The following is a 26361-nucleotide window of genomic DNA, read 5'->3' as shown; positions in this document are numbered from 1 at the left end:
ACGCTTTTAATACAACAATACTTATAAATATAAATTTAAGACCAGCGGCTGCCAGGCAGGATACGCCCACATTTTCGAGAGATGGATAGAGAACAAGCTAACAAGAAAGTGATTTTTCCTACAATCAAGGGCCATAATTCAGGAAATTACAATTCTATATGCGCATATATCGAAAGGAACTGAGATCTTTGTGTTATAAACTTACATTTCAAGTTTCAACAAAATCGGATAAAAATTGTGACCTCTATAGGGTCCACAACCTTGATATACCATATTTTTACGCTATTTGAGAACGAACGGCGGCCATTTTGTCTGTCAATTTTGGGGCGATTTTCACGAAATTCGAATTCAGTCGTCCCTAGGGTGTAACGGTGATATACTAATACGTTTTTTTAAATCGGGTAAAAATTATGACTTCTATAGGGTCCACAAGCTAAAAACGTGATTTTTCGTACAATCAGGGGTCATAATTCAGGAAGTTACGGTCCGATATGCACAAATATCGAAAGGACCCGAGATCTTTGGGTTATAAACTTATATTTCAAGTTTCAACAAAATCGGATAAAAATTGTGACCTCTATAGGGTCCACAACCTTGATATACCATATTTTTACGCTATTTGAGAAATAATGGCGGCCATTTTGTCTGTCAATTTTGGGCTGATTTTCATGAAATTCAAACTCAGTCGTCCTTAGGGTGTAACGGTGATATAATAAAACGTTTTTTTAAATCGGATAAAAATTATGACCTCTATAGGGTCCACAAGCTAAAAACGCGATTTTTCGTACAATCAGGGGCCATAATTCAGGAAATTACGGTCCGATATGCACAAATATCGAGAGGAACCGAGATCTTTGGGTTATAGACTTACATTTCAAGTTTCAACAAAATCGGATAAAAATTGTGACCTCTATAGGGTCCACAACCTTGATATACCATTTTCTTACGCTATTTGAGAACGAACGGCGGCCATTTTGTCTGTCAATTTTGGGCCGATTTTCACGAAATTCGAATTCAGTCGTCCCTAGGGTGTAACGGTGATATACTAATACGTTTTTTTAAATCGGGTAAAAATTATGACTTCTATAGGGTCCACAAGCTAAAAACGTGATTTTTCGTACAATCAGGGGTCATAATTCAGGAAGTTACGGTCCGATATGCACAAATATCGAAAGGAACCGAGATCTTTGGGTTATAAACTTACATTTGAAGTTTCAACAAAATCGGATAAAAATTGTGACCCCTATAGGGTCCACAACCTTGATATACCATATTCTTACGCTATTTGGGAACGAATGGCGGCCATTTTGTCTGTCAATTTTGGGCCGATTTTCACGAACTTCAAACTCAGCCATCTTTAGCGTGTAACGGTGATATATTAAAACGTTTTTTTAAATCGGGTAAAAATTATGACTTCCATAGGGTCCACAAGCTAAAAACGTGATTTTTCGTACAATCAGGGGCCATAATTCAGGAAGTTACGGTCCGATATGCACAAATATCGAAAGGAACCGAGATCTTTGGGTTATAAACTTACATTTCAAGTTTCAACAAAATCGGATAAAAATTGTGACCCCTATAGGGTCCACAACCTTGATATACCATATTCTTACGCTATTTGGGAACGAACGGCGGCCATTTTGTCTGTCAATTTTGGGCCGATTTTCACGAAATTCGAACTCAGTCATCCTTAGGGTGTAACGGTGATATAATAGAACGGTTTTTTAAATCAGATAAAAATTATGACTTCTATAGGGTCCACAAGCTAAAAACGTGATTTTTCGTACAATCAGGGGCCATAATTCAGGACATTACTGTCCGATATGCGCAAATATCGAAAGGAACTGAGATCTTTGGGTTATAAACTTACATTTCAAGTTTCAACAAAATCAGATAAAAATTGTGACCTCTATAGGGTCCACAAGCTAAAAACGTGATTTTTCGTACAAACAGGGGCCATAATCCATGAAGTTTCGATCCGATACATGCCAATATCGAAAGCAGCCGAGATCTTTTGGGGATAAACCTATATTTGAAGTTTCGTCAAAATCGGATAAGAATTGTGACCTGTAGAGAGTCCACAAACAATTGTGGACAGACGTACGGGCGTCTGGACGGACAGGGGCGACGGCATAATACGTCCACATGCAGTTGGCGATTACGGATGGGTTAAAGCTGCAGGCTATTGCTAGGGTCATAGGGGCGGCCCGTAAACCATTCCGTTTTAGCCACAGAGGCGCTACGTAAGGCCCAAGGTGATCATCATCTTAAACTAATTCAGGACGTTGCCACGTGCTGGAATTCGACATATATGATGTTAGAGTGTCTTCTAAAATTAAAGATTCCTGTGTATTCAGTAATTTTTGACGACTCTAATATCAGATCATATTGCCCTTGATTTAAAGGACTCGTTCTGGAAAGTTATTGAGGATTTGGTACCGGTATTGGAACCATTAGCCGACGCCACGGAGATCTTGGCAACAGAAAAAGTAACAACATCTAGCGGTGTACATGTCTTGTTGGCTGGTCTTTTTGAACGCGATTTACCTGGTTTCGATTGTGACTCAAATCTCGTATTATAGTTAAAAAGAGTAGGGTCGCCTGTCCAACCTCGTGGGTTTTCTCCGGGTCTTCCGGTTTCCTCCCACTGCTAAAGAACCCTACGCGCAAGCGAATTATGTAAATCAAATTAAACCATATGTTAGTCCCGAAATGACCCAGTTTATGTCGAGTGGACGTTAAACCCCATTTCTCTCTCTCTCTCTGAGTTAAAAAGTGTCATCAGAAATAGCCTTGTCAAAAGACTGGATATTAATGCGGATGGACTTCCCAATGATGTTGGCCTAATTTCACAACTAATGCTCTTGACAGCTCTGGATCCACGGCACAAATCTCTGAGATGTTCATCAGAAAACCAGAGAATTTTAATTTGGGACAAAATTCAGCTTTTGTTAACTGAACTAAATAAATCCGGCAATAGTACTACCGCCGACCCCCACTTACACAATACAGTGAATGATGATCTAGCACCGGTGGTGAAAAAGAGTCAAGTTTTTAATTATTTGACGGGTGATATAGGCCTTTCCTCTGGTGGCGTTGACAATATAGCATCAGAACTAACCAGAATTTAACCAGCGGCTGCCAGGCAGGATACGCCCACATTTTCGAGAGATGGATAGAGAACAAGCTAAAAAGAAAGTGATTTTTCCTACAATCAAGGGCCATAGTTCAGGAATTTACAATTCGATATGCGCAAATATCGAAAGGAACCAAGATCTTTGGGTTATAAACTAACATTTCAAGTTTCAACAAAATCGGATAAAAATTGTGACCTCTATAGTGTCCACAAATTTGATATACCATATTTTTATGATATGTGAGAACGAAGAGTGGCCATTTTGTCTGTCGGTTTTGGGCCGATTTTCACGAAATTCGAACTCAGTCGTCCTTAGGGTGTAACGGTGATATAATGATCCTTTTTTTAAATCGGATAAAAATTATGACCTCTATAGGGTCCACAAGCTAAAAATGCGATTTTTCGTACAATCAGGGGCCATAAATCAGGAAGATTCGGTCCGATATGCGCGAAGATCGACAGGAACCGAGATCTTTGAGTTATAAACTTACATTTCAAGTTTCAACAAAATCGGATAAAAATTGTGACCTCTATAGTGTCCACAACCTTGATATACTATATTTTTACGCTATTTGAGAACGAAGGGCGGCCATTTTGTTTGTCAATTTTGGGCTGATTTTCACGAAATTCGAACTCAGCCGTCCTTAGGGTGTAACAGTGATAAAGTAACACGTTTTTTTTTAAATCAGATAAAAATTATGACCTCTATAGGGTCCACAAGCTAAAGATAGGTTGCCAGGCAAAAAAACATACGCCCACAGCAGCTATATCGTCCGGGCAGTCAACAAGAGTTGTCGCATATTTTTACTTCTTTCGGTAATGAAACATTTATAATACATTAAAATCTGATTAAGAGTAACAACTCATTAAGTAATTATCAGAAAACCATTAGAATTTGTTTGGTTTTTATAAAGTTCTGTCCCATGCTAATGTTTAGTATACAAAACTTTTAAAATCATGGATTTAGCTGTTCAAGTCATAAAGATTCATTGAAAATCAATATACTTGTTCGTCTCAAGACCTTAAACTCTGTGTACCAATCTGAAGTCAATCAGATGATAACTTTAGCCTCTAGAGCGTCACAAGATTTTTCAAAGTGATCAAGGGCCATAACTCTGGCAGTAATTATTTTTCATCTCATGACCTCAAACACTGTGTATAAATTTAAAGTCAATCGGATAATAATTTTAGCCTCTACAGCGTCCACAAGATTTTTCAAAGTGATCAAGGGCCATAACTCTGGCAGTAATTATCGGAAATCGCTGAAAATCAATAGGCGTCTTTGTCTCATGACCCTGTGCATAAATTTGAAGTCAATCGGATATTAACTTTAGCCTCTAGAGCGTTCACAAGATTTTTCAAAGTGATCAAGGGCCATAACTCTGGCAGTAATTATCGGAAATCGCTGAAAATCAATAGGGTTCTTTGTCTCATGACCTTAAACACTGTGCATAAATTTACAGTCAATCGGATATTAACTTTAGCCTCTAGAGCGTCCACAAGATTCGGGCAAGCTGACTTTTCAGGCAGACGGGTAAAGTGAAAACAAAAATTTATTTTATCTGCCCGAAATCTAATAAAACACTAATTTTACGGGCTGGAATAGCAAGAAAACGCGTTTGCGGCTGTCAAATATTCCAAAATTTTCTTGCGGGGTCCATACTAGGTCAGTTCCGCTTCTTCGCCTCTCGAAGAAAACCGGCAGTGCTGTCCGTAAACCCGAGATTTTTTCGGGCATTTCTAGTTTTGCTTCCCTTACTGTTATCAAGCCCTAATATAACACTAATTTTACTTTTCTTTTAATTGAATGCCACGAATTTGTACAGAGTTGACTATGGATTTAAAAATGTTGCCTGGAGTCACTCTACTTTGTGCGACATTTTTCGGGCATCGATTATTAATTGTGAATGCAGCTGCAACAGTCTGATTAGATGGTAGGAATTCAGATTGGGATTTTGGTTAGAAAACCATTGGATACTTTTGGAGTTTACACATGCTAGAATAGCAGAAAACGCATTTGCGGTGGTTAAATTTTCAAAATTTTCTCCGGGAGGGTATATCCCCGAACCCAGCGCTGATTGATTGGTTTTTTGGAATTCCGGTCAACCAGGTAGGCTATATTGGACCAAATTGAAGTTGCTGTATTCACAGGCTGGAATAGCAGGAAAACGCTTTTGTGGCAGTTAAAATTTCAAAATTTTCTCCCAACGGTACCGTCTTCTTGGACTGTAAACGATTGATTGGAATTCGAGTCAGCCACCTGGGGTGGGGGGGCGGCGAGGTAAGCTCTGCTCTCTTCGCCTCTCAAGGAAGACCGGCGCTCTCTGTAAACCTATATTTCAAATTTCGTCAAAATCGGATAAGAATTGTGACCTGTAGAGTGTCCACAAACAATTGTGGACGGACGGACAGGGGCCACGACAATATACGTCCACATGAAAATGTGGGCGTATAAAAAAGACATTTTTATCACAATTTAGTGATTTTTCCCAAAAAACCTATACTATTCTTACAAAAGAGATATCTATCATGCTTATAATCCATGTAGCTTTATTCCTGACCATCTTGAACTTTTTAATGGCAAGAAAATATCCAATATTTCATTTATGACAAAAATATGGCAGCCATTTAGAAACCCACTGGTAACCATGGTGACTATAAAATCGAAACTAAAAATATGCAAAAATCCCAAGTCATATATAATGGATATACATTTGCAATTTTACAGTTGTAATCGCATTCATATTCAAGGTATGCATGGTTTTTCACAACAGGGTCTTTATCCAGTCACTGATGACTATGACTACAATGACGGAAGCCGGTTGGGGGACAAGAGTAAAACAAAGCGAATCTTTTTTTTTTCAGGGGCAACGTTACACTAAAAATGTTTTCAGAGAAACAGGGGAAGGGGGGTCAGATTGGAAGGATGCAGAGAGCTGAAAATGTGGGCATATAAAAATTTTGTGTAGCTTGACAAATAATGGCAGAGACATTTAGGATACTGCTACTTTTAATTACTAAATTTTTTCCAGGCCATAAAATTTGTTTGCTCACTTCAAGTTTTATTCAAATTTCAGTCACTTATTTTTAGCGAATGAGGCAAAATAAGTCAAATTTTATACATCAAATAATTACCAGTTCCTGTTTAATAAGATGTTCCTTTGGATTGATGCCATTTACATTCAAATAAACTGAAAATTAAGTAAAATATCTAGTATGAACTACAGGCAGATAATTACAACTGATTACAGGTGATTAAAATTAAAGTTTCAGTTAAACCTGAGGACTCCACAATGTTGTTGAACAAAATAAAACACTATTCCCTATTGTAGCAATACCCGTTGGTCGAATATGGAAATCAAAGCCGAAAGCTTACCACATCCGACGTGTGACACCATCCTCAATTGCTACGCATCTTTTTTTTGGCCTTGACCATCAAGGGGGAGCCTCAGTGGCAATGTGGGTAAGACACTGGTTTGCTAGCCTGGAGGTCGCGTGTTGATCCCTGCATTGGCTGAGAAAGTTCATCAGGATTTTCTGACATGGTTTCCCCTTGTCAGTGGTGCAGGACGGAGGGCCTGACAAGAAGAGCTGTCTAGTCATTTGGATGGGATGAAAAACCGAGGTCCCGTGTATACATTGGCGTGGACGTAAAAGATCCCTTGGTAGTTGGAATTCGATATAAGAGTAGACCATAGTGCCGCTGCCCAGGCAAAATTTTCCTCATAGCACACTGTATGGAGCATGTCCGCCTACATTAGCCCAGTCAGAGCAGAACAGTAGGACGTTAAACCTCATTTCATTTGATCGTCTAGGTTTGACTGGCATAGATACTACTGGAACTCTCTTATCTTGAACTTCACGTTAATTACTTATTCAGAAACAATACAAAACTGCCGAAATGCACTGCTGTTTTTATTAGAGCTAACCAGTGTATGTTAATAACAGGCCAATTGCCTACACATGAACTTAAACAGTTCATATGGGCTGTTTATCTGACGGTCCCATTTCACTCGCAAAGAAATACACTGTCAAAAGTGAAAATGAACATTTTTGATTTTCGTCTTAATAATGAGTAATTGCTCCACCAATCCTCAGACATTCAGCAACTCGCCGTGGCATGCTCCCAATGAACCGTCCAATAACGATTTGGGGCAATCTACCCACTCCTCTTGCAGTGCCACAGCCAATTCTTGCAGTGTCGGCGGTTGACGTCGATGCCGACGAACACTTCTCCCGATCAAATTAAATGTAACACACTAAAGCAAAGATACGCTAAACAGTAAATCTTAAGCAAGAACCGATAGGAAAGCAAACATGGATAGGATAAACCAGCAAGCGTCAGTTTCCATCAACCCTTCCTTGAAGTGTCAAATTTGACAATGAACCACTCCCACGTGTATGGCGCTATTGCGTGTCGCACATGCAGCTTAGTGGTTCTGTTGGGGCGATAAGTTCTTCATCTGTGAACATACTCTCAAAGCATGTCAAATGTCCATGACTATCTATCATATCACAACCTGCATAGGTATTTGCATTTCAATATCCCTTACTTTTTTTGAAGAGAATATACTCAGCCAAATTAAAAACTTGACACTGATGAATTTCAACAAAATTTTTTTTCTGGTAAGTCAAATAAATTTTAAAGTGTTTCTAACGATAGTAAGTAGTAAGAAGCCTTTAATTTCATAAAATTGATCATATAAAGATGAAAAACACACACCTAAAAAATTTTGGGGCGTGTGCTTTAACAATAATGTAAATTAAGGTGTGAATTCATTGAACTATCAGGTCCTCCTATTAAATCCAATTTCAAGTGATGTGTTTCCTTGTAATGCGCTTTATATTGCCATCTATATATTTTTTCTAGATTATCTGATCGACTGACTTAAATGTAATTGTATCGGGGATGGTTGTCAACAGTAGCAACAAAAGGTCTAGGGTTTCCTTCCCCTATAGACCTGGCCAAGTTGCCATTTAGTGAAATATCTTGAGTGCGGCGTTTAACACCCAAAAAATCCATTGGTATTTTATTCACTTCATGACGGACCTTATTTCGGATACGTTTAAAGAGGGATCTGCCCCTTACTAGATACATGTACATGCTGAAAGGCATAGGCAAAACCAGCTGTTGTTCACTATGACTCTGTTCCCACCGACCGCTGACATAATAAATGTCAACAAGCCAACAGTGAGGCTGATGTCCCCCGCCGAAATAGGAAAATAATTAGAGGACACATATAAAAATCAAATTGCGTATCGCTCTGCTTACCCTGAGCAGAAAATGCTCATTATCAAACTTAGTCAAGGTATTACTGTAATGAAACTATACACCAAGTTTCATCAATCTCACTTAATTAGAACTAAAGTTATCGTGTCCCAAAGCATCAACCAATCAAATTGCTTATCTCTGCTTACCCTAAGCGGAAAATGCTCATCTTCGAACTCCATCAAGGCATTGACCTAATCAACACATACACCAAGTTTGAACATTCTAGCTCAATTAGGAAGAGAGTTATCGTGCCCCAAAGTATCAACCAATCAAATTGCTTATCTCTGCTTACCCTAAGCGGAAAATGCTCATCTTCGAACTCCATCAAGGCATTGACCTAATAAACACATACACCAAGTTTGAACATTCTAGCTCAATTAAAAGTTATCGTGTCCCAAAGCATCAACCAATCAAATTGCTTATCTCTGCTTACCCTAAGCGGAAAATGCTCATCTTCGAACTCCATCAAGGCATTGACCTAATCAACACATACACCAAGTTTGAACATTCTAGCCCAATTAGGAAGAGAGTTATCGTGTCCCAAAGCATCAACCAATCAAATTGCTTATCTCTGCTTACCCTAAGCGGAAAATGCTCATCTTCGAACTCCATCAAGGCATTGACCTAATAAACACATACACCAAGTTTGAACATTCTAGCTCAATTAGGAAGAGAGTTATTGTGTCCCAAAAAGTGTGACGGACAGACAGACGGACGGACAGACGGACAGACAGACGGACAGACAGACGAACGAACCCATTTTAATAGTCCCCTGCTTTCTTCGAAAGGCGGGGGACAACAAAGACAGCCAGAAGAGTGCTTCAAACTGGAACTATTGCCGACCGCCCAAGGGCGGGAGTGCCACGTGTGACGTCACTCCAGGAAGATCAAGCAATATGATTACGTCATCTTAGAAACAGATTTGTCACTGCAACCTCCACAAGTAGAGAGATGTGTGGGCCACAAGACACATAAGATTTACTCAAAGATAGTGGAATTCGGTTGTCTTTAGTGACGAATCTCGATTCACTTTGAGATTTGCCGATGGCAGGGTCCGAGTGTACCGCAGACGAGGTGAACGTTACGCTCAAGTATGCGTCAGAGAAGTTGACCAATTTAGTGGCGGCAGCGTCATGATTTGGGGATCTTTTTGTGCACATGGATGTTCTCCTCTTGTTGTTGTCCAAGGGAACTTAAATACTGTCCAGTATAGGGATCAGATTTTGCAACCTGTTCTTCTTCCGTTTATGCAGAGACATGGGCCTGGACTAACGTTTCAACAAGACAATGCTCGACCCCTTACAGCAATAGCTACACAGAATTTTTTAAGAAATGCCGGTGTCCAAGTCCTGGATTGGCCGTCGCTTAGCCCCGACCTTAATCCTATTGAACACATCTGGGACGAACTGGGTCGATGTGTTCGTCAGCAAGTGAATCCACCACTGACGTTGCAGGACCTTCAACATGCTCTTGCTGAGCAGTGGCGACGCCTTCCTCGGGTAGTGTTTACTAATGTTCTGAGATCCATGTGAAGACGTTGTGTGGCAGTACGAGAATCTAGAGGAGGCCACAACAGTTACTTAACACTTTATTCCGATTGTTCTCCAAGTCTGTGAATTTCATTTTTCGGGGTACTGTGACATCACGAACGTTATCAATGTCAAGGACTTTTGGCGAGACGTATTCTTGCTTTCAGTTGATGTCAAGGTCGTCTGTGCACAACATAACACTAAAATAGTTGCCTTAAACCAAATATTAAAAATCTAGTCCCAAAAATCCTGAGTGTCAAGTTTTTAATTTGGCTGAGTATATATCAGGAACACAAAGATTTTTTTGTATCAAACAGGATACAAAGTTTACAAGCATATGTTTACATAAAACTTAACCAGCGGCTGCCAGGCAGGATACGCCCACATTTTCGAGAGATGGATAGAGAACAAGCTAAAAGTGATTTTTCCTACAATCTAGGGCCATAATTCAGGAAATTACAATATCGAAAGGAACCAAGATCTTTGGGTTATAAACTTACATTTCAAGTTTCAACAAAATCAGGTAAAAATTGTGACCTCTATAGGGTCCACAACCTTGATATACCATATTTTTACGCTATTTGAGAATGAGGGGCGGCCATTTTGCCAGTCAGTTTTGAGCCGATTTTCACGAAATTCGAACTCAGCCGTCCTTAGGATGTAACGATGATACACTAAAACGTTTTTTAAATCGGATAAAAATTATGACCTCTATAGGGTCCACAAGCTAAAAATGCGACTTTTCCTAGAATCTAGGGCCATAATTCAGGAAATTACAATTCAATATGCGCAAATATTGAAAGGAACCAAGATCTTTGGGTTATAAACTTACATTTCAAGTTTCAACAAAATCGGGTAAAAATTGTGACCTCTATAGGGTCCACAACCTTGATATACCATATTTTTACACTATTTGAGAACGAAGGGCGGCCATTTTGTCTGTCAGTTTTGGGCCGATTTTCACGAACTTCAAACTCAGCCATCTTTAGCGTGTAACGGTGATATATTAAAACGTTTAAATCGGATAAAAATTATGAACTCTATAGGGTCCACAAGCCAAAAAATGTGATTTTTAGTACAATCAGAGGCCATAATTCAGGAAGTTACGGTCCGATATGCGCTAATATCGAAAGGTATGAGATCTTTGGGTTATAAACATACATTTCAAGTTTCATCAAAATAGCATTAAAATTGTGACCTCTATAGGGTCCAGAACATTTTCGAGAGATGGATAGAGAACAAGCTAAAAAGAAATTGATTTTTCCTACAATCTAGGACCATAATTCAGGAAATTACAATTCGATATGCGCAAATATCGAAAGGAACCAAGATCTTTGTGTTATAAACTTACATTTCAAGTTTCAACAAAATCGGGTAAAAATTGTGACCTCTATAGGGTCCACAACCTTGATATACCATATTTTTACGCTATTTGAGAACGAAGGGCGGTCATTTTGTCAGTCAGTTTTGGGCCGATTTTCACAAAATTCGAACTCAGCCATCCTTAGGGTGTAACGGTGATCTAATAATACATATTTTTTATATCAGACCTCTACAGGGTCCACAAGCTAAAAACGTGATTTTTCGTACAATCAAGGGCCATAATTCAGGAAGTTACGGTCCGATATGCGGGAATAATGAAAGGAACCGAGATCTTTGGGTTATAAATTTACATTTAAAGTTTCAACAAAATCGGATAAAAATTGTAACCTCTATAGGGTCTACGAGCTAAAAACGTGATTTTTCGTAAAAACAGGGGCCATAATCCATGAAGTTTCGATCTGGTACATGCCAATATCGAAAGCAACCAAGATCTTTTGGAGACAAACCTATATTTCAAGTTTCGTCAGAATTGTGACCTGTAGAGTGTCCACAAACAAATTGTGGACGGATGGATGGAAAACTCACATCATGTTTCTTCTAAGAATTCAAACAGCATCTGACGGCTAAGGTTAATTTTGCTCTTTTATATTCCCTGGTATCCCCTACTAATTAGATTGGTTAATTGTGCCCAATGACGTAACAACAAGCCAACAGTGAGGCTGATGTCCCCTGCCAAAAGCCAAAAAAGATAGGTTGCCAGGCAACGAAACATAAGCCCACAGCAGCTATATCGTCCGGGCAGTCAACAAGAGTTGTCGCATATTTTTACTTTTTTCTGTAATGAAACATTTATAATACATTAAAATCTGATTAAGAGTAACAACTCATTAAGTAATTATCAGGAAACCATTAGAATTTGTTCGGTTTTTTATAAAGTTCTGCCCCATGCTAACGTTTAGTATACGAAACTTTTAACATCATGGATTTAGCTGTTCAAGTCATAAAGATTCATTGAAAATCAATATACTTGTGCGTCTCAAGACCTTAAACACTGTGTATAAATTTAAAATCAATCGGATATTAACTTTAGCCTCTAGAGTGTCCTCAAGATTTTTGGCAAAAATTATCGGAAATCGCTGAAAATCAATAGGATTCTTCATCTCATGACCTTAAACACTGTGTATAAATCGGATATTAACTTAAACCTCTAGAGCGTCCACAAGATTTTTCGAAGTGATCAAGGGCCATAACTCTAGCTGTAAAGATCGGAAATCGCTGAAAATCAATAGGCTTCTTCGTCTCATGACCTTAAATACTGTGCATAAATTTAAAGTCAATTGTATATTAACTTTGACCTCTAGAACGTCCACAAGATTTTTTGAAGTGATCAAGGGCCATAACTCTGGCAGTAATTATCGAAAATCATTGTAAATCAATAGGCTTCTTCGTCTCATGACCCTAACACTGTGTATAAATTTAAAGTCAATCGGATATTAACTTTGACCTTTAGAGCGTCCACAAGATTTTTCAAAGTGATCAAGGACAATAACTCTGGCAGTAATTATCGAAAATCGCTGAAAATGAACAGACTTCTTCAACTCATGACTTTAAACACTGTGTATAAATTTAAAGTCAATCGGATATTAACTTTAGCCTCTAGAGCGTCCACAAGATTTTTTGAAGTGATCAAGGGCCATAACTCTGGCAGTTATTATCGGAAATCGCTGAAAATCAAATCAATAGGCTTTTTCGCCTCATGACCTTAAACACTGTATAAATTTAAAATCAATCGGATATTAACTTTAGCCTTTAGAGCGTCCACAAGATTTTTTGAAGTGATCAAGGGCCATAACTCTGGCAGTAATTATCGGAAATCGCTGAAAATCAATAGGCTTCTTCGTCTCATGGCCTTAAACACTGTATATAAATTTTAAGTCAATCGGATATTAAATTTAGCCTCTAGAGCGTCCACAAGCAATTGTGGACGCTGGACCGACGGACGGACGGGGGCGACGACAATATACAACCACATTTCAATGTGGGCGTATAAAAAACCCAGATGACACATAATAATTAATTGTACATTTATCTTTTTCAAAAGTATTCAGTAATCAAACTGATTATCTATGCTTAGTCTAAGCATAAAATGTTCTCTATCAAACTCAGGTTTTAAAGTACCTGGTTGTGAGTGAAACTTTACACATAAGATTCATCATTCTCCATCAGTTATTGTAGTTATCTTGTCCAAAAGCATCGACCATAGAAATTGCTTAGCTTTAATGGGAAATATTAATCATTGAACTCAGTCAAGACATTAGCCTTATGAACATCTATACCTCAATTAAAAGCAGAATTGTTATGTTCCAAAGTCTTGACCAATCATTGCTTATCACTACTTAGCCTAAGCAGAAAATTCTCATCATCGAACGTAGTCAATATTTTGATATAATGAATTTATACTCAGTTTCATCTTTCTCACCCAATTAGAACCAAAGTTATCGTGTTCCAAAGTCTCAACCAATCAAATTGCTCATCTCTGCCTAGCCTTAGTGGAAAATGCGCATGAATGAACTATGTCAAGGCATTCACATAATAAACACCCACTCGGCAAACCTCAACAGATTCCAGTACCCTACATCTAATCTCGGCTGTATGACAAAGTCCGCCATTAGAACTACTTTCAAGTTCCCGGATTACAATGGCGTTGTCCATGACGACCAATGACGTCATTGATCACGACGTATTTGAAGAATGTTTTATCTTACAAAATTTTCAAAGTTTGAAGCTGTTTTTCTTTCAAGTTTATCCGATTTTCTTTAGACAAGGACAAATTTGATGTAATAAAACTATACACAAAGTTTCACCACTATCACTCAATTAGAATCAAAGTTGTCGAGCTAAAAGGTCTCGACCAATCAAATTGCTTATCGATTTGCTTACCCTGAACAGAAAATGCTTTCATAATCAAACTTAGTCAAGGTATTGATGATGTGATGAATTGAAACTATACACCAAGTTTCATCACTCTCACTTAACTAGAACCAAAGTTATCAAGTCCCAAAGCATCAACCAATCAAATGGATTATCTCTGCTTACCTTAAGCAGAAAATGCTCATCTTTTAACTCCATTTAAATATCATTTAAATATTAATATCATTGTCTTCAAACAGTCAACTGAGAGAACTAATTACCAAGTGCACATTTAATTAAATCAAATGATATAAAATACATACCCCAAAATAATGAATTAATGGCATAAGCGGCAACCAAATCCATTTTGGCACAATCCAGTGGTTCAAGCTGTAAGAAAATGTTTATACATGTACATAAATAAATATTGTCTAATTCCTGTACTTTAAAGCAAAGGGTAATATGCTGCTTTGTCATGTATGTGTGATGGACAGAGCAGAACATCTTGATGGCTGTGCCTCAATATAATACTTTTACCAGCGGCTGCCAGGCAGGATATGCCCACATTTTGCAAGAGATGGATAGAGAAAAAGCTAAAAACAAATGCAATTTTTTTGTACAATCAGGGGCAATGATCTAAAATGCGCAAGTTTCATCAAAATCGGACAAAAATTGTGGCCTATAGAGGGTCACAACCTTGATATACCATATATTTACACTACTTGCATACGAGGGGCGGCCATTTCGTCAGGCAATTTTGGTCCAATTTTCACGAAATTTAAACTTAGCCATCATTAGGGTGTAACGGTGATATATTCAAAAGTTTTTTAAATCGGATAAAAATTGTTTACTTCTAGAGTTACCACAAGCTAAAAACGTGATTTTTCGCACAATCAAGGGACATAATTCAGAAAGTTAACATCCGATATGCGCAAATTTTAAAAGGAACCAAGATCTGTGGGTTATAAACATGTATTTCAAGTTTCATCAAAATCGGCTTAAAATTATGACCTCTAGAGGGTCCACAACCTTGATGTACCATATTTTTACATTATTTGCGTATGAGGGACGGCCATTTTGTCCAGCAGTTTTGGTTCGATTTTCAAGAAATTCGGAATCGGCCATCATTAGGGTGTGTCGGTGATATATTTAAACAGTTTTTTAAATTTGATATAAATTGTTACCTCTAGAGTGACCACAAGCTAAAAACGTTATTCTTTGTACAATCAAGGGGCATAATTCAGAAAGTTATCATCCGATGCGCGAATTTTGAAAGGAACCAAGATCTTTGCGCAAATTTTAAAAGGAACCAAGATCTTTGGGTTATAAACATGTATTTCAAGTTTCATCAAAATCGGATCAAAATTATGACCTCTAGAGGGTCCACAACCTTGATGTACCATATTTTTTCATTATTTGCGTACGAGGAGCGGCCATTTTGTCTGTCAGTTTTAGGCCGATTTTCACGAAATTCGAACTTAGCCATCTTTAGGGTGTAACAGGGATATATATACTAAAACGTTTTTTTAAATCGGATAAAAATTGTGACCTCTATAGGGTCCACAAGCTAAAAATGCGATTTTTCGTACAATCAGGGGCCATAATTCAGGAAGTTACGGTCCAATTTGCACGAATATCTACAGGAACTGAGATCTTTGGGTTATAAACTTACATTTCAAGTTTCATCAAAATAGGATTAAATAGGAAACAAAACATACTCCCACAGCAGCTAAGTCGTCCAGGCAGTCTCCAAGGGTTGTCACATATTTTCTTTTGTCAGTAAGGAAACATTTACAATAGGAAACCCTTACATTTTTGTCCTGTATGTGCTCCATGGATGTTTTTCAGGGAATCCAGTATTTTTTTATAGTAAGATTGGATGTTTCTACTTTCCATATATACCAAAATTGCCATACTTTTATGATAGGATAACATTGTCAATATTATTACAATGTTCCCTGTACAAACTGCATATGTCAGTAGTTCAAAATACGTATTTTAGTTTAACAATTTGCAATTTCCATTGCTCCACAATACCCCCTAAAGATAAATTTTAAATGTTCCTATTATTAATTAGAACAGGTTTCGCTTTAGTTTTTATATTTTACGTTGACATTTTTTTGCTTTAAATCTTCCTAGTGCAAAAACGGTCAATTTCACCTTTTGACCTCCAGGGTCACTAAGACTAAAGGTGAATTTAGCAAGTTTACATTTTTATTGAAAGTGTGATTACTTTCGAAGATTTTCAGCTTCTTTTCATAATACAAGAATGACTGCGCATTCACCATACAATAAATCGGCTTACCATGCAATAAGGACGAATCAAGCTAGCATGCAATAAGGAATTCGCTGGATGACCATGACCTCTGTGAAATCATGCGCTCGGTATGGCTAATCCGAGCCTTCGATAAGCCCTACACTATTCAATAATACAAAATACAGTATAATATAATAGTTATTTTGCCCATTACACTTCTCCATTCTGCATTTTGCATTATAGACAAATGTATATTAGAACATATACCTTATATGGAAACTACAACAAAGCTCATTTGCATACGGAAAAAAATTCCGGACTAGGACGGAAATTAATAATTTATACGATTAATATACAAGGTCAACATCAGTAGAAGGGGACAGAGATCAAGTCACCATACAATAAATCGGCTTACCATGCAATAAATAAATGGGATAATACCAATGTAAATCAGTCTGATCTCAAAAGAGCGGGTCAAATTGTAGATATGATAAATATGCGTGAGTCGCACGAAATTTACTCGCATAAAAAAGATCTTAATGAAATAATTACTTATTTATGCCTTGACTTATTTATGCCTTATATATATTGTAAATATTGTAAGTGTACACTAATGTACGAATAAATGTGAAATAAATAAATAATGACCATGACTTCTGTGAAATCATGCACTTGGTATGGCTAATCCGAACCTTCGATAAGCCCTACATTTTTACTTTCTACCCCCCCCCCTCTCGATCCCTTCAACTTTAATCTTTTTTTTTCACAGTAGGGCTACGTAGTTATGACGATACCACTGTAACATGGAGAATAAAAATGGATAACCAACGGCTGCCGGGCTAGATACGCCCTCATTTTTGAGAGATGGATAGAGAACAAGCTAAAAAGAAAGTGATTTTTCCTACAATCAAGGGCCATAATTCAGAAAATTACAATTCGATATGCGCAAATATCGAAAGGAACCGAGATTTTTGGGTTGTAAACTTACATTTCAAGTTCCATCAAAATCGGATAAAAATTATGACCTCAATAGTGTCCACAACCTTGATATACCATATTTTTACGCTATTTGAGAACGAAGGGCGGCCATTTTGTCTGTCAGTTTAGGGCCGATTTTCACGAAATTCGAACTTAGTCGTCCTTAGGGAGTAACGGTGATATAATAATAAGTTTTTTTAAATCTGATAAATATTATGACGTCTTTAGGGTCCAGAAGCTAACCAGCGGCTGCCAGGCAGGATACGCCCACATTTTCGAGAGATGGATAGAGAACAAGCTAACAAGAAAGTGATTTTTCCTACAATCAAGGGCCATAATTCAGGAAATTACAATTCGATATGCGTAAATAACGAAAGGAACTGAACAAACGGCAGCCATTTTGTCTGTCAATTTTGGGCTGATTTTCACGAAATTCGAACTCAGTCCTCCTTAGGGTGTAACGGTGATATAATAATACGTTTTTTTAAATCAGATAAAAATTATGACCTCTATAGGGTCCACAAGCTAAAAACGCGATTTTTCGTACAATCAGGGGCCATAATTCAGGAAGTTATGGTCCCATATGCGCAAATGTCGAAAGGAACTGAGATCTTTGTGTTATAAACTTACATTTCAAGTTTCAAAAAAATCGGATAAAAATTGTGACCTCTATGGCGTCAAACGGATGAAGTTAGTCCCCCTTAACATCCTCTGAAAATTTCAAGTGCCTACGACCACGGGAACTGGTAGAGGTACGAAAGTGCAATAGCGCCGGTTATGCTAGGGAAGAAAGACTTCAGGAAAAAAAAACCACAGAAAAACCGAGGCCGGCAGGCCTCGGTTTTTCTTTCTCTCGGGTTATTTTCTTCAGTCTTTCTTTCCCCAGTATAACCGAAGTCTCGTTCTTTATCCTACTACACTGGCTACAACTACACATAAAATTCAGCCTCACATCACGATGTATCGAATTTCACCTTGCTACTCATTTCACTTAGTGCGGTTTTCAGCAGTGGCTCTAAACTGGTCTCTAAGCCTGTTAGAGATGCATCTAATGCTGCAAGTTTTCCTTTTATTTCTGCTGGAATTTCCGTACTGCCGGTATTATTTGCCATTTCGGAATTTCTGTGTAAAAGTAAAACAAAATCACGTGTATGTTGAAAAGGCGGTGCCGCCGGTTTTGCCCCCGCTAAAAGTATTGTCCGCTATCTACGATGTAGGCTGAAGTCAGCGGACATTACGCTGAGCGGACGTTTTATGACCTTGACCCTCATCGTCGAAAGCTTCGGTTAACAAAACACAATGTTTAGCCGTTGAAGTGAGCGTACGGAATGAATAACAAATGTCCGCACTACTAATCTATTTAAACCACTGAAGACATACAATAATGGGCAAGAAATGAAAGTCTTTATCACCCATTTCTGTAGCACCATAGATAATTTCGGAAAGTCACTGGAATACACCGCAAAACAGGTTGAATTAATTACCGGTTAAACCGGAAAACACCTTAATGTCAATTCTGTTTACCAAACTACCGCTACTATTTCATTTTCTTGAGCCACGCAATACTTGGCATAGAATGAAAGAGTGGTTATCCCTCTATCATGTGGCACAATAAATTATTCTTGAAAGTCCTCAGCATAATCTGAAATCCGTGCTAGGAAAGCAGTACCCCCCACCCCCACCCCCGTCTTGTTTGTCAATTCTGTATTACCAAACGGCCGCTGCTATTTTATTTTCTTGAGCCACTCGAACATGGCATGGAATTGAAGAGTGTTTATCCCTCTTTCATGTGGCACCATAGATTATTTCTGAAAACCCTCGATTCAGTCTTAAATCCGTCCTAGGAAAGCTGCCCCGCCCCCTCTTTTATGTCCATAACCGGGCCCGACCATTGCTGTATTCGTCACTCCTCGGTTTTATGGGGAATACGACTAACGAAATGGTAAATAGCGTTCGTAACTACAAAAATTGGCTCGGAAGTCGTGGTTTCTACTGGAGAACTCGGGTAGCTAAAATTATAACGAGTTCACGACATACGACGTAACAAGATGGCAGCAGAAGTTGTAAAATTGAACGTTTTGAACGGTAATGATAATATTTTTGTAGTTAAATGCTTGTTGTGGATGTGCATATCGATCTGAATACGTGATTTGTAGGATTTTACATATTGGGATACATTTTCTGAACAGTGACAAGAAACACATCGAACAGAAAACGAGGAAGATACCTGGCTTTCTATTGTGTTCTAACTTGTTATTGTACGGCAGTTCAGGTTTTAGGATGGTACAGTCTATATCAACAAAAATGTTCCAGTAACGTGGGGGAAAACTGTGGTTTAACGTCCACTCGGCACAAACTAGGTCATTTCGGGACTAACGTACCTTCCTTTGAATTTAAAAAGTCTACATACCGAAACAATTACATGTAATTAGATATTACCAGTCGGCTATTTGACCATACTGCTCATCGACATTTGCATTTTTAGGGCACTAGGCCATATCTAATTTTGATTATTTAACATTTAATTAAAACGAAACCAATATAGGCCATCAACGGTATATTATGTAGATATTTATCTAAAAGATTGACCAATACTTAAAGATTCCACTGACTTGTTTATATTGTTTTCAATTCATCATATCTTTGTAAATACTAAAAGAACTGAACCTTCTTTGGACTGATAATATTCCGTTTAGCGATTTAATTTTCACAAATGGTGATTAGCGGTTTTAATAATCCTTGAAGGGATAATAGGCTTACCGGTACATTGAAAGCTGGTATATATAATCCAGTTCTTTATTATTATAATTGCAGTGTATTCGAAAAATGGATTGTTGTACTTTGATGAAGATTGTATGGTTAGAATAAACGAAAGCATATATCAAGACCTTCATGATGATTATTAATTGGACGAACAGCTTCAAACGAAACTTAGAATTCTAAATACTGATTCTAAACCGTTGAAGATAGTTTCCGAAAATGCCACTGATCAACTATGTGCCACAATTTCTTCCAAAGAAACAGAAATGAGTGATCAACAAATGGCTTCAACACGAAGTCCTTTGAGAAATTCCAGTTCTTCTGTTGGCGCTACAGAAAATAGAAATTGGCCAACACACAACGTATGGACATGCGAGGAGACTTTATATTTAATATCGTTAATGCAGGACCACATTGAAAATTATGATGAAATACCAAAATCTATTACAGAATTGGAAAATAAAATTAGACTTGGTAGAGGAAAACAAAGACAGTTATGGGCAGAATTTACCGAGAAACTGTGTACAACATTTGAAAAAGTATTTGACTCAAAGAGAGTTGCAAGAAAATGGCAAACTCTAATTGATGGTTTCAAAAAAGCGGTTTTGAATAATTCTACTACTGGAAAGGCGCCAACCAAATTTGCATTTTACACCGAAATGAATCGTTTGATCGGCGATCGTCACGATATCAATTTTGTACTTACAGCTACAGCCGATGGAATTAACGTACACAGACCATCTGAAGTTGGACAAACGGATGACACTGCACAAATTGATGAGAGACAAGAGACAGAGCCAAGCAGTTCAAACCCATCTTCATCAAATTATCAAGTGAAACTACCGAGTAAAAAACGCAAGAGGAATAGCGATGGAGATGAAATTTTAAAATACATGAAGAAAGTGACCGAGAGATGACCGAGAGAACAGACAAACTCATAAAGAATATGGAAACATTTCAAAATACCTTTCAGGACATGATGGGTTGCTTACTTGATAAACTATAAGATCAACTTTTGAATATTGATTATATCAATTCAAATTATCATGTGAAAAGTATTCATATAAAAAAGTTTTTTGTAAAAAATTTAATTTTCGAAATTTGGCGCCTAATATCTGTGAAGATTTGCCGAAAATCAAAAATCAAAAGTAGCATAGCTATGTGCCCTGTGTCCGGCTATGCCAAAATGTATCGAAAGTTAAAATCCAATGATTATTGTTAAAATTACTGCGATATTTCTAAAAACGATAGCTTCGGTGATTTCGGACATTTTGCATTGTCGCAGAACGATCAAATTAGCTTTATCCTCTAAGTCACGCCCACTTTTCCAGTAAAACCGAAGAAATCGTAACGATCCGACAAGGAGGTGCTGAGATCTAAACAAAAATAATTTGGAATAACAATAATAATAATATCTAGAACTGCGATGCAGTAATGACGGGTTTCACAGGTGCCACATTACCCTAAACATGTCACTTCCGGTACCAATGAAACCATTAAACAGGTTTCCACATAAGCATTGCAAACATCAAATAAAATGGATGCCGAATCAACCAAATCCAGCAATATCAATTCATTTTATACATTTGTTACATGCAAGTGTACAGTACGTCCGGTGATAATGAAAATGTTCAATTAGTTTTATGAAATCAGAAATGGCATAAGGCATCACATGGTGAAAATTTTATGTAAATCAAATAATAATTGCCACTTTTATAGACCAAAAACCTTGAAAAGTGACTTGTAGAAAATCGTCTATTTCTCTGCAACCGTACAAGTTAGAAACCATTTTCTGGTATCTGTATGATCGTATGGGTTCAATCTATTTGCTGATTGGAATCAAATATCATAATTTTAAAAACATTACAAATCAGACTCATTTGAATAAAATATGTTTTGAAGGCTAAAAATACAGTTTTTGCCAAAATGACGTTACTTTCCGTGATAATGAAAATCTTAAATTACTTGTATGAAATCGTAAATGGCATTAGGTATCACACAGTGAAAATTTCATGAAAATCGAATAATAATTGACACTTTTATGGACAAAAAACCTTGAAAAGTGACCTGTTGAAAATTGCCTATTTCTCCGCAACTGAACAAGTTAGAAACCATTTTGTGATATCTATATGATCGTATGGGTTCATTCTTTAGTTGATTAGAATCAAATATCAAAATCTTAAACAAACAACAAATACAACTCATTTGAATAAATTATTTGTTTCGAAGGCTATAAATACAGTTTTTGTCCAAATTTCGTCATTTCCGGTGACATTGAAAATGTTAAATTGAGTTGAACTAGCCACAATTGACATTATGCATCAAATGGTTTCACTTTTATGAAAATCCAATAATAATTGACTCTTTTACAGGCACAATAGCGTAAAGAGTGACTCATGCAAAATTGCCCATTTCTCGGCAACTGCGCATATTACAAATTAATTTTCACATACATTCTCTCCGTATAGATTATTGCTACGAGTTTATGAAAGTTACGAAGTAATATTTTAAAATATGAAAACGCTGGATGGGTTGTAAATAGCTTAATTTTACACCTTTTTTCACCTTTTAATCGAAATAGCCCGAAAACGGAATCGAAATTAAAAAAACTGGTCCCAACATTTTGTGCGCCTTTAAAGGGCGCACAATTTCAGTTATACCAGATTTGAAAAAAATAATATTTGCTTTCGAAAAATGGTACCTAACTGTCAAAATTGTAGTTTTTTGTCAATTTACGCCACTTCCGGTGCCGACAGATAACACTATTGGTAACAAAAAAAATGACAATTGAGACAACGGAGCATATGAACTTTGTTTTATACAAATCGAACAATAAATAATTAATCTAGGACTGAAAAACTGAATTAGCCAATGGGGGCCAAGGAAAATTACCGACAAAAAATTTTCACATTTTTGCCCAAGTCAGAGGACTCGTTATATTTGTGTAAAACACGACTAAAAAATATTCATAAATAAAAAAGTTTTAGCGCCTAATATCTGCGAAGATTTGCCGAAAATCAAAAATCAAAAGTAGCGTAGCTATGTGCCCCGTCTTCGGCTATGCCAAAATGCATCGAAAGTTAAAATCCAATGATTATTGTTAAAATTACTGCAATATTTCTAAAAACGATAGCTTCGGTGATTTCGGACATTTCGCATTGTCGCAGAACGTTCAAAATAGCTTTATCCTCTAAGTCACATCCACTTTTCCGATAAAACCGAAGAAATCGTAACGATCCGACAATCAGTTGCTGAGATCTACTCAAAACAAAAGAAGAATAATAATAAGAAGAATAACTAGAACTGCGATGCAGTAATGACGGGTTTCACCGGTGCCACGTTACCCTAAAATATGTCACTTCCGGTACCAATGAAACCATTAAACAGGTTTCCACCTCATCATTGCACACATCAAATAAAATGGACGCCGAATCAACCAAATCCAGCAATATCAATTCATTTTATATATTTGTTACATGTAAGTGTACAGTACTTCCGGTGATAATGAAAATATTCAATTAGTTTTATGAAATCAGAAATGGCATAAGGCATCACATGGTGAAAATTTTATGTAAATCGAATAATAATTGCCACTTTTATAGACCAAAAACCTTAAAAAGTGACTTGTAGAAAACCGTCAATTGCTCTGCAACCATACAAGTTAGAAACCATTTTCTGGAATCTGTATGATCGTATGGGTTTATTCTATTTGTTGATTGGAATCAAATATCATAATTTTAAAAACATAACAACTCAGACTCATTTGAATAAAATATCTGTTTTGATAGCTAAAAATACAGTTTTTGCCAAAATGACGTTACTTCCGGTGATAATGAAAATCTTAAATTACTTGTATGAAATCGTAAATGGCATTAGGTATCACATAGTGAAAATTTCATGAAAATCGAATAATAATTGACACTTTTATGGACAAAAAACCTTGAAAAGTGACCTGTTGAAAATTACCTATTTCTCTACAACTGAACAAGTTAGAAACCATTTTGTGATACCTATATGATCGTATGGGTTCATTCTATTAGTTGATTAGAATCAAATATCAAAATATTAAACAAACAACAAATACGACTCATTTCAATAAATTATTTGTTTCTAAGGCTATAAATACAGTTTTTACCCAAATTTCGTCATTTCCGGTGACATGGAAAATGTTAAATTGAGTTGAACTAGTCACAATTGACATTATGCATCAAATGGTGTCACTTTTATGAAAATCCAATAATAATTGACTCTTTTACAGGCAAACTAGCGTAAATAGTGGATCATGCAAAATTGCCCATTTCTCGGCAACTGCTCATATTACTAACTAATTTTCACATACATTCTCTTCGTCTTTTGATTTTGGAAGGAATTATTAGTGAGCAGAAATTCGGCCGTGTATCTGTTATCACTCGTCACATCAGTCAGTTATATAGAGGTATGACTCGTGTTTTACTTTGGCGTTCGTCACTTCCGATTCAGAAAACCTGTATTACTCAGCTATCGTAGCAATGATCTCTGTGTTAAAATTATATTTGGAACGTGTTTAATTAGTTCTCTCACATATTTGATAATGACTGACACCAATATTGTCCTTTAATATTAATATTGAATTACTTTAAAACACATAAAATCACCGGAATTCACTTTCAACATATCTGAATTCGCACTGAAGACCTTCGTATTTACTAATATTTTACATTAATAATAAATTACTTTAAATCACCGGGATTCACTTTGAAAACATATAAACACCGGAATTCACTTTCAACATATCGGAAATCGCACTTAAGACCTTCGTATGAGACTTTATTCCGGTGTTTATATGTTTTCAATGTGAATCCCAGTAATTTTATGTGTTTTATAGTAATTTAATATAAGTTAATTTTAGAATAAACTTAGCTCATCTACATTCGAGAAATGTTCGGTTTGACATTTTACATGGATTACTGCTGTGTTTTTATTGTGTTTCCCCGAGTTGACCATCTGGAAATATCGTTTTACAGCAGATACATTCTAGTTATTAATGCAAAATATAAGTAAATACAATTGTCTTGGGGCGAATTCCGATTTTCTCAAAGTGAATTCGGGTGTTTTAAAGTAATTTTTTATTAATGTAAAATATTAGTAAATACGAAGGTCTAAAGTGCGAATTCAGATATTTTTTCTAAGTGAATTCCGGAGTTTTAAAGTAATTTATTATTATTGTAAAATATTTGTGATCGAGTACGAAGGTCTGAAGTGCGAATTCCGATATTTGTATTTGAAAGTGAATTCCGGTGTTTATATGTTTTCAATGTGAATCCCAGTAATTTTATGTGTTTTATAGTAATTTAATATTAATGGAAAATATAAGTAAATAGGAAGATTGTACGGGCGAATTCTGATATCTCCAAAGTGAATTCCGGTGTATGGATTTGGTCAAATAATATTGTAATTTAAAATTAGGACTGAAATGCTGATAAAAGAGGCTTTTTGACGAGTTAATCTCCCTTTAATGGTCAAAATATCGGATTTCCAAATCATATTAAATGTAAATATTGTCATTGTATAAAGTGACAAATCACATACAATCACAACATAATAAACTATCATAACATGATATTATTATTAGGCTTTCAGACTTTCGTGTGAAAGCCTATTGAGATTACTAAAATTATTAGGGTTTCACACTGCGTAGCTTGTGTGAAACACTATTGTTTTTGTTAAAATTATTATTAGGGTTTCACACTGCGTAGCTTGTGTGAAACACTATTGTTTTTGTTAAAATTATTAGGGTTTCACACTGCGTAGCTTGTGTGAAACACTATTGTTTTTGTTAAAATTATTATTAGGGTTTCACACTGCGTAGCTTGTGTGAAACACTATTGTTTTTGTTAAAATTATTATTCTTATTATTATTATTCTTCTTTTGTTTTGAGTAGATCTCAGCAACTGATTGTCGGATCGTTACGATTTCTTCGGTTTTATCGGAAAAGTGGGTGTGACTTAGAGGATAAAGCTATTTTGAACGTTCTGCGACAATGCGAAATGTCCGAAATCACCGAAGCTATCGTTTTTAGAAATATTGCAGTAATTTTAACAATAATCATTGGATTTTAACTTTCGATGCATTTTGGCATAGCCGGAGACGGGGCACATAGCTACGCTACTTTTGATTTTTGATTTTCGGCAAATCTTCGCAGATATTAGGCGCTAA

The 26361-nt window shown here is 36.7% G+C and overlaps 1 protein-coding gene across 1 annotated transcript in view; it reads right to left on the bottom strand.

The window, feature by feature from the left end:
* LOC126820677 (nuclear nucleic acid-binding protein C1D) overlaps window positions 1–18644 on the bottom strand; it is a 32423-nt gene extending 13779 nt beyond the window's left edge. Inside the window, exons 1-3 of the mRNA XM_050548811.2 lie at window positions 18380–18644; window positions 14494–14560; window positions 6272–6327 (exon numbers count right to left, since the gene is read on the bottom strand). Coding sequence (XP_050404768.1) covers window positions 6272–6327; window positions 14494–14560; window positions 18380–18517 — 261 coding nt within the window. The 5' untranslated portion in view covers window positions 18518–18644. The remainder of the gene's footprint in view (window positions 1–6271; window positions 6328–14493; window positions 14561–18379) is intronic.
* Window positions 18645–26361: the final 7717 nt, after the last annotated feature.

The sequence above is a fragment of the Patella vulgata genome, chromosome 5 (assembly GCF_932274485.2).
Source record: "Patella vulgata chromosome 5, xgPatVulg1.2, whole genome shotgun sequence".
Classification (NCBI taxonomy): Eukaryota; Metazoa; Mollusca; class Gastropoda; family Patellidae; genus Patella; species Patella vulgata.
Note: the sequence above shows the minus strand (reverse complement) of the source record. Positions and strands in the feature narration are given on the sequence as shown.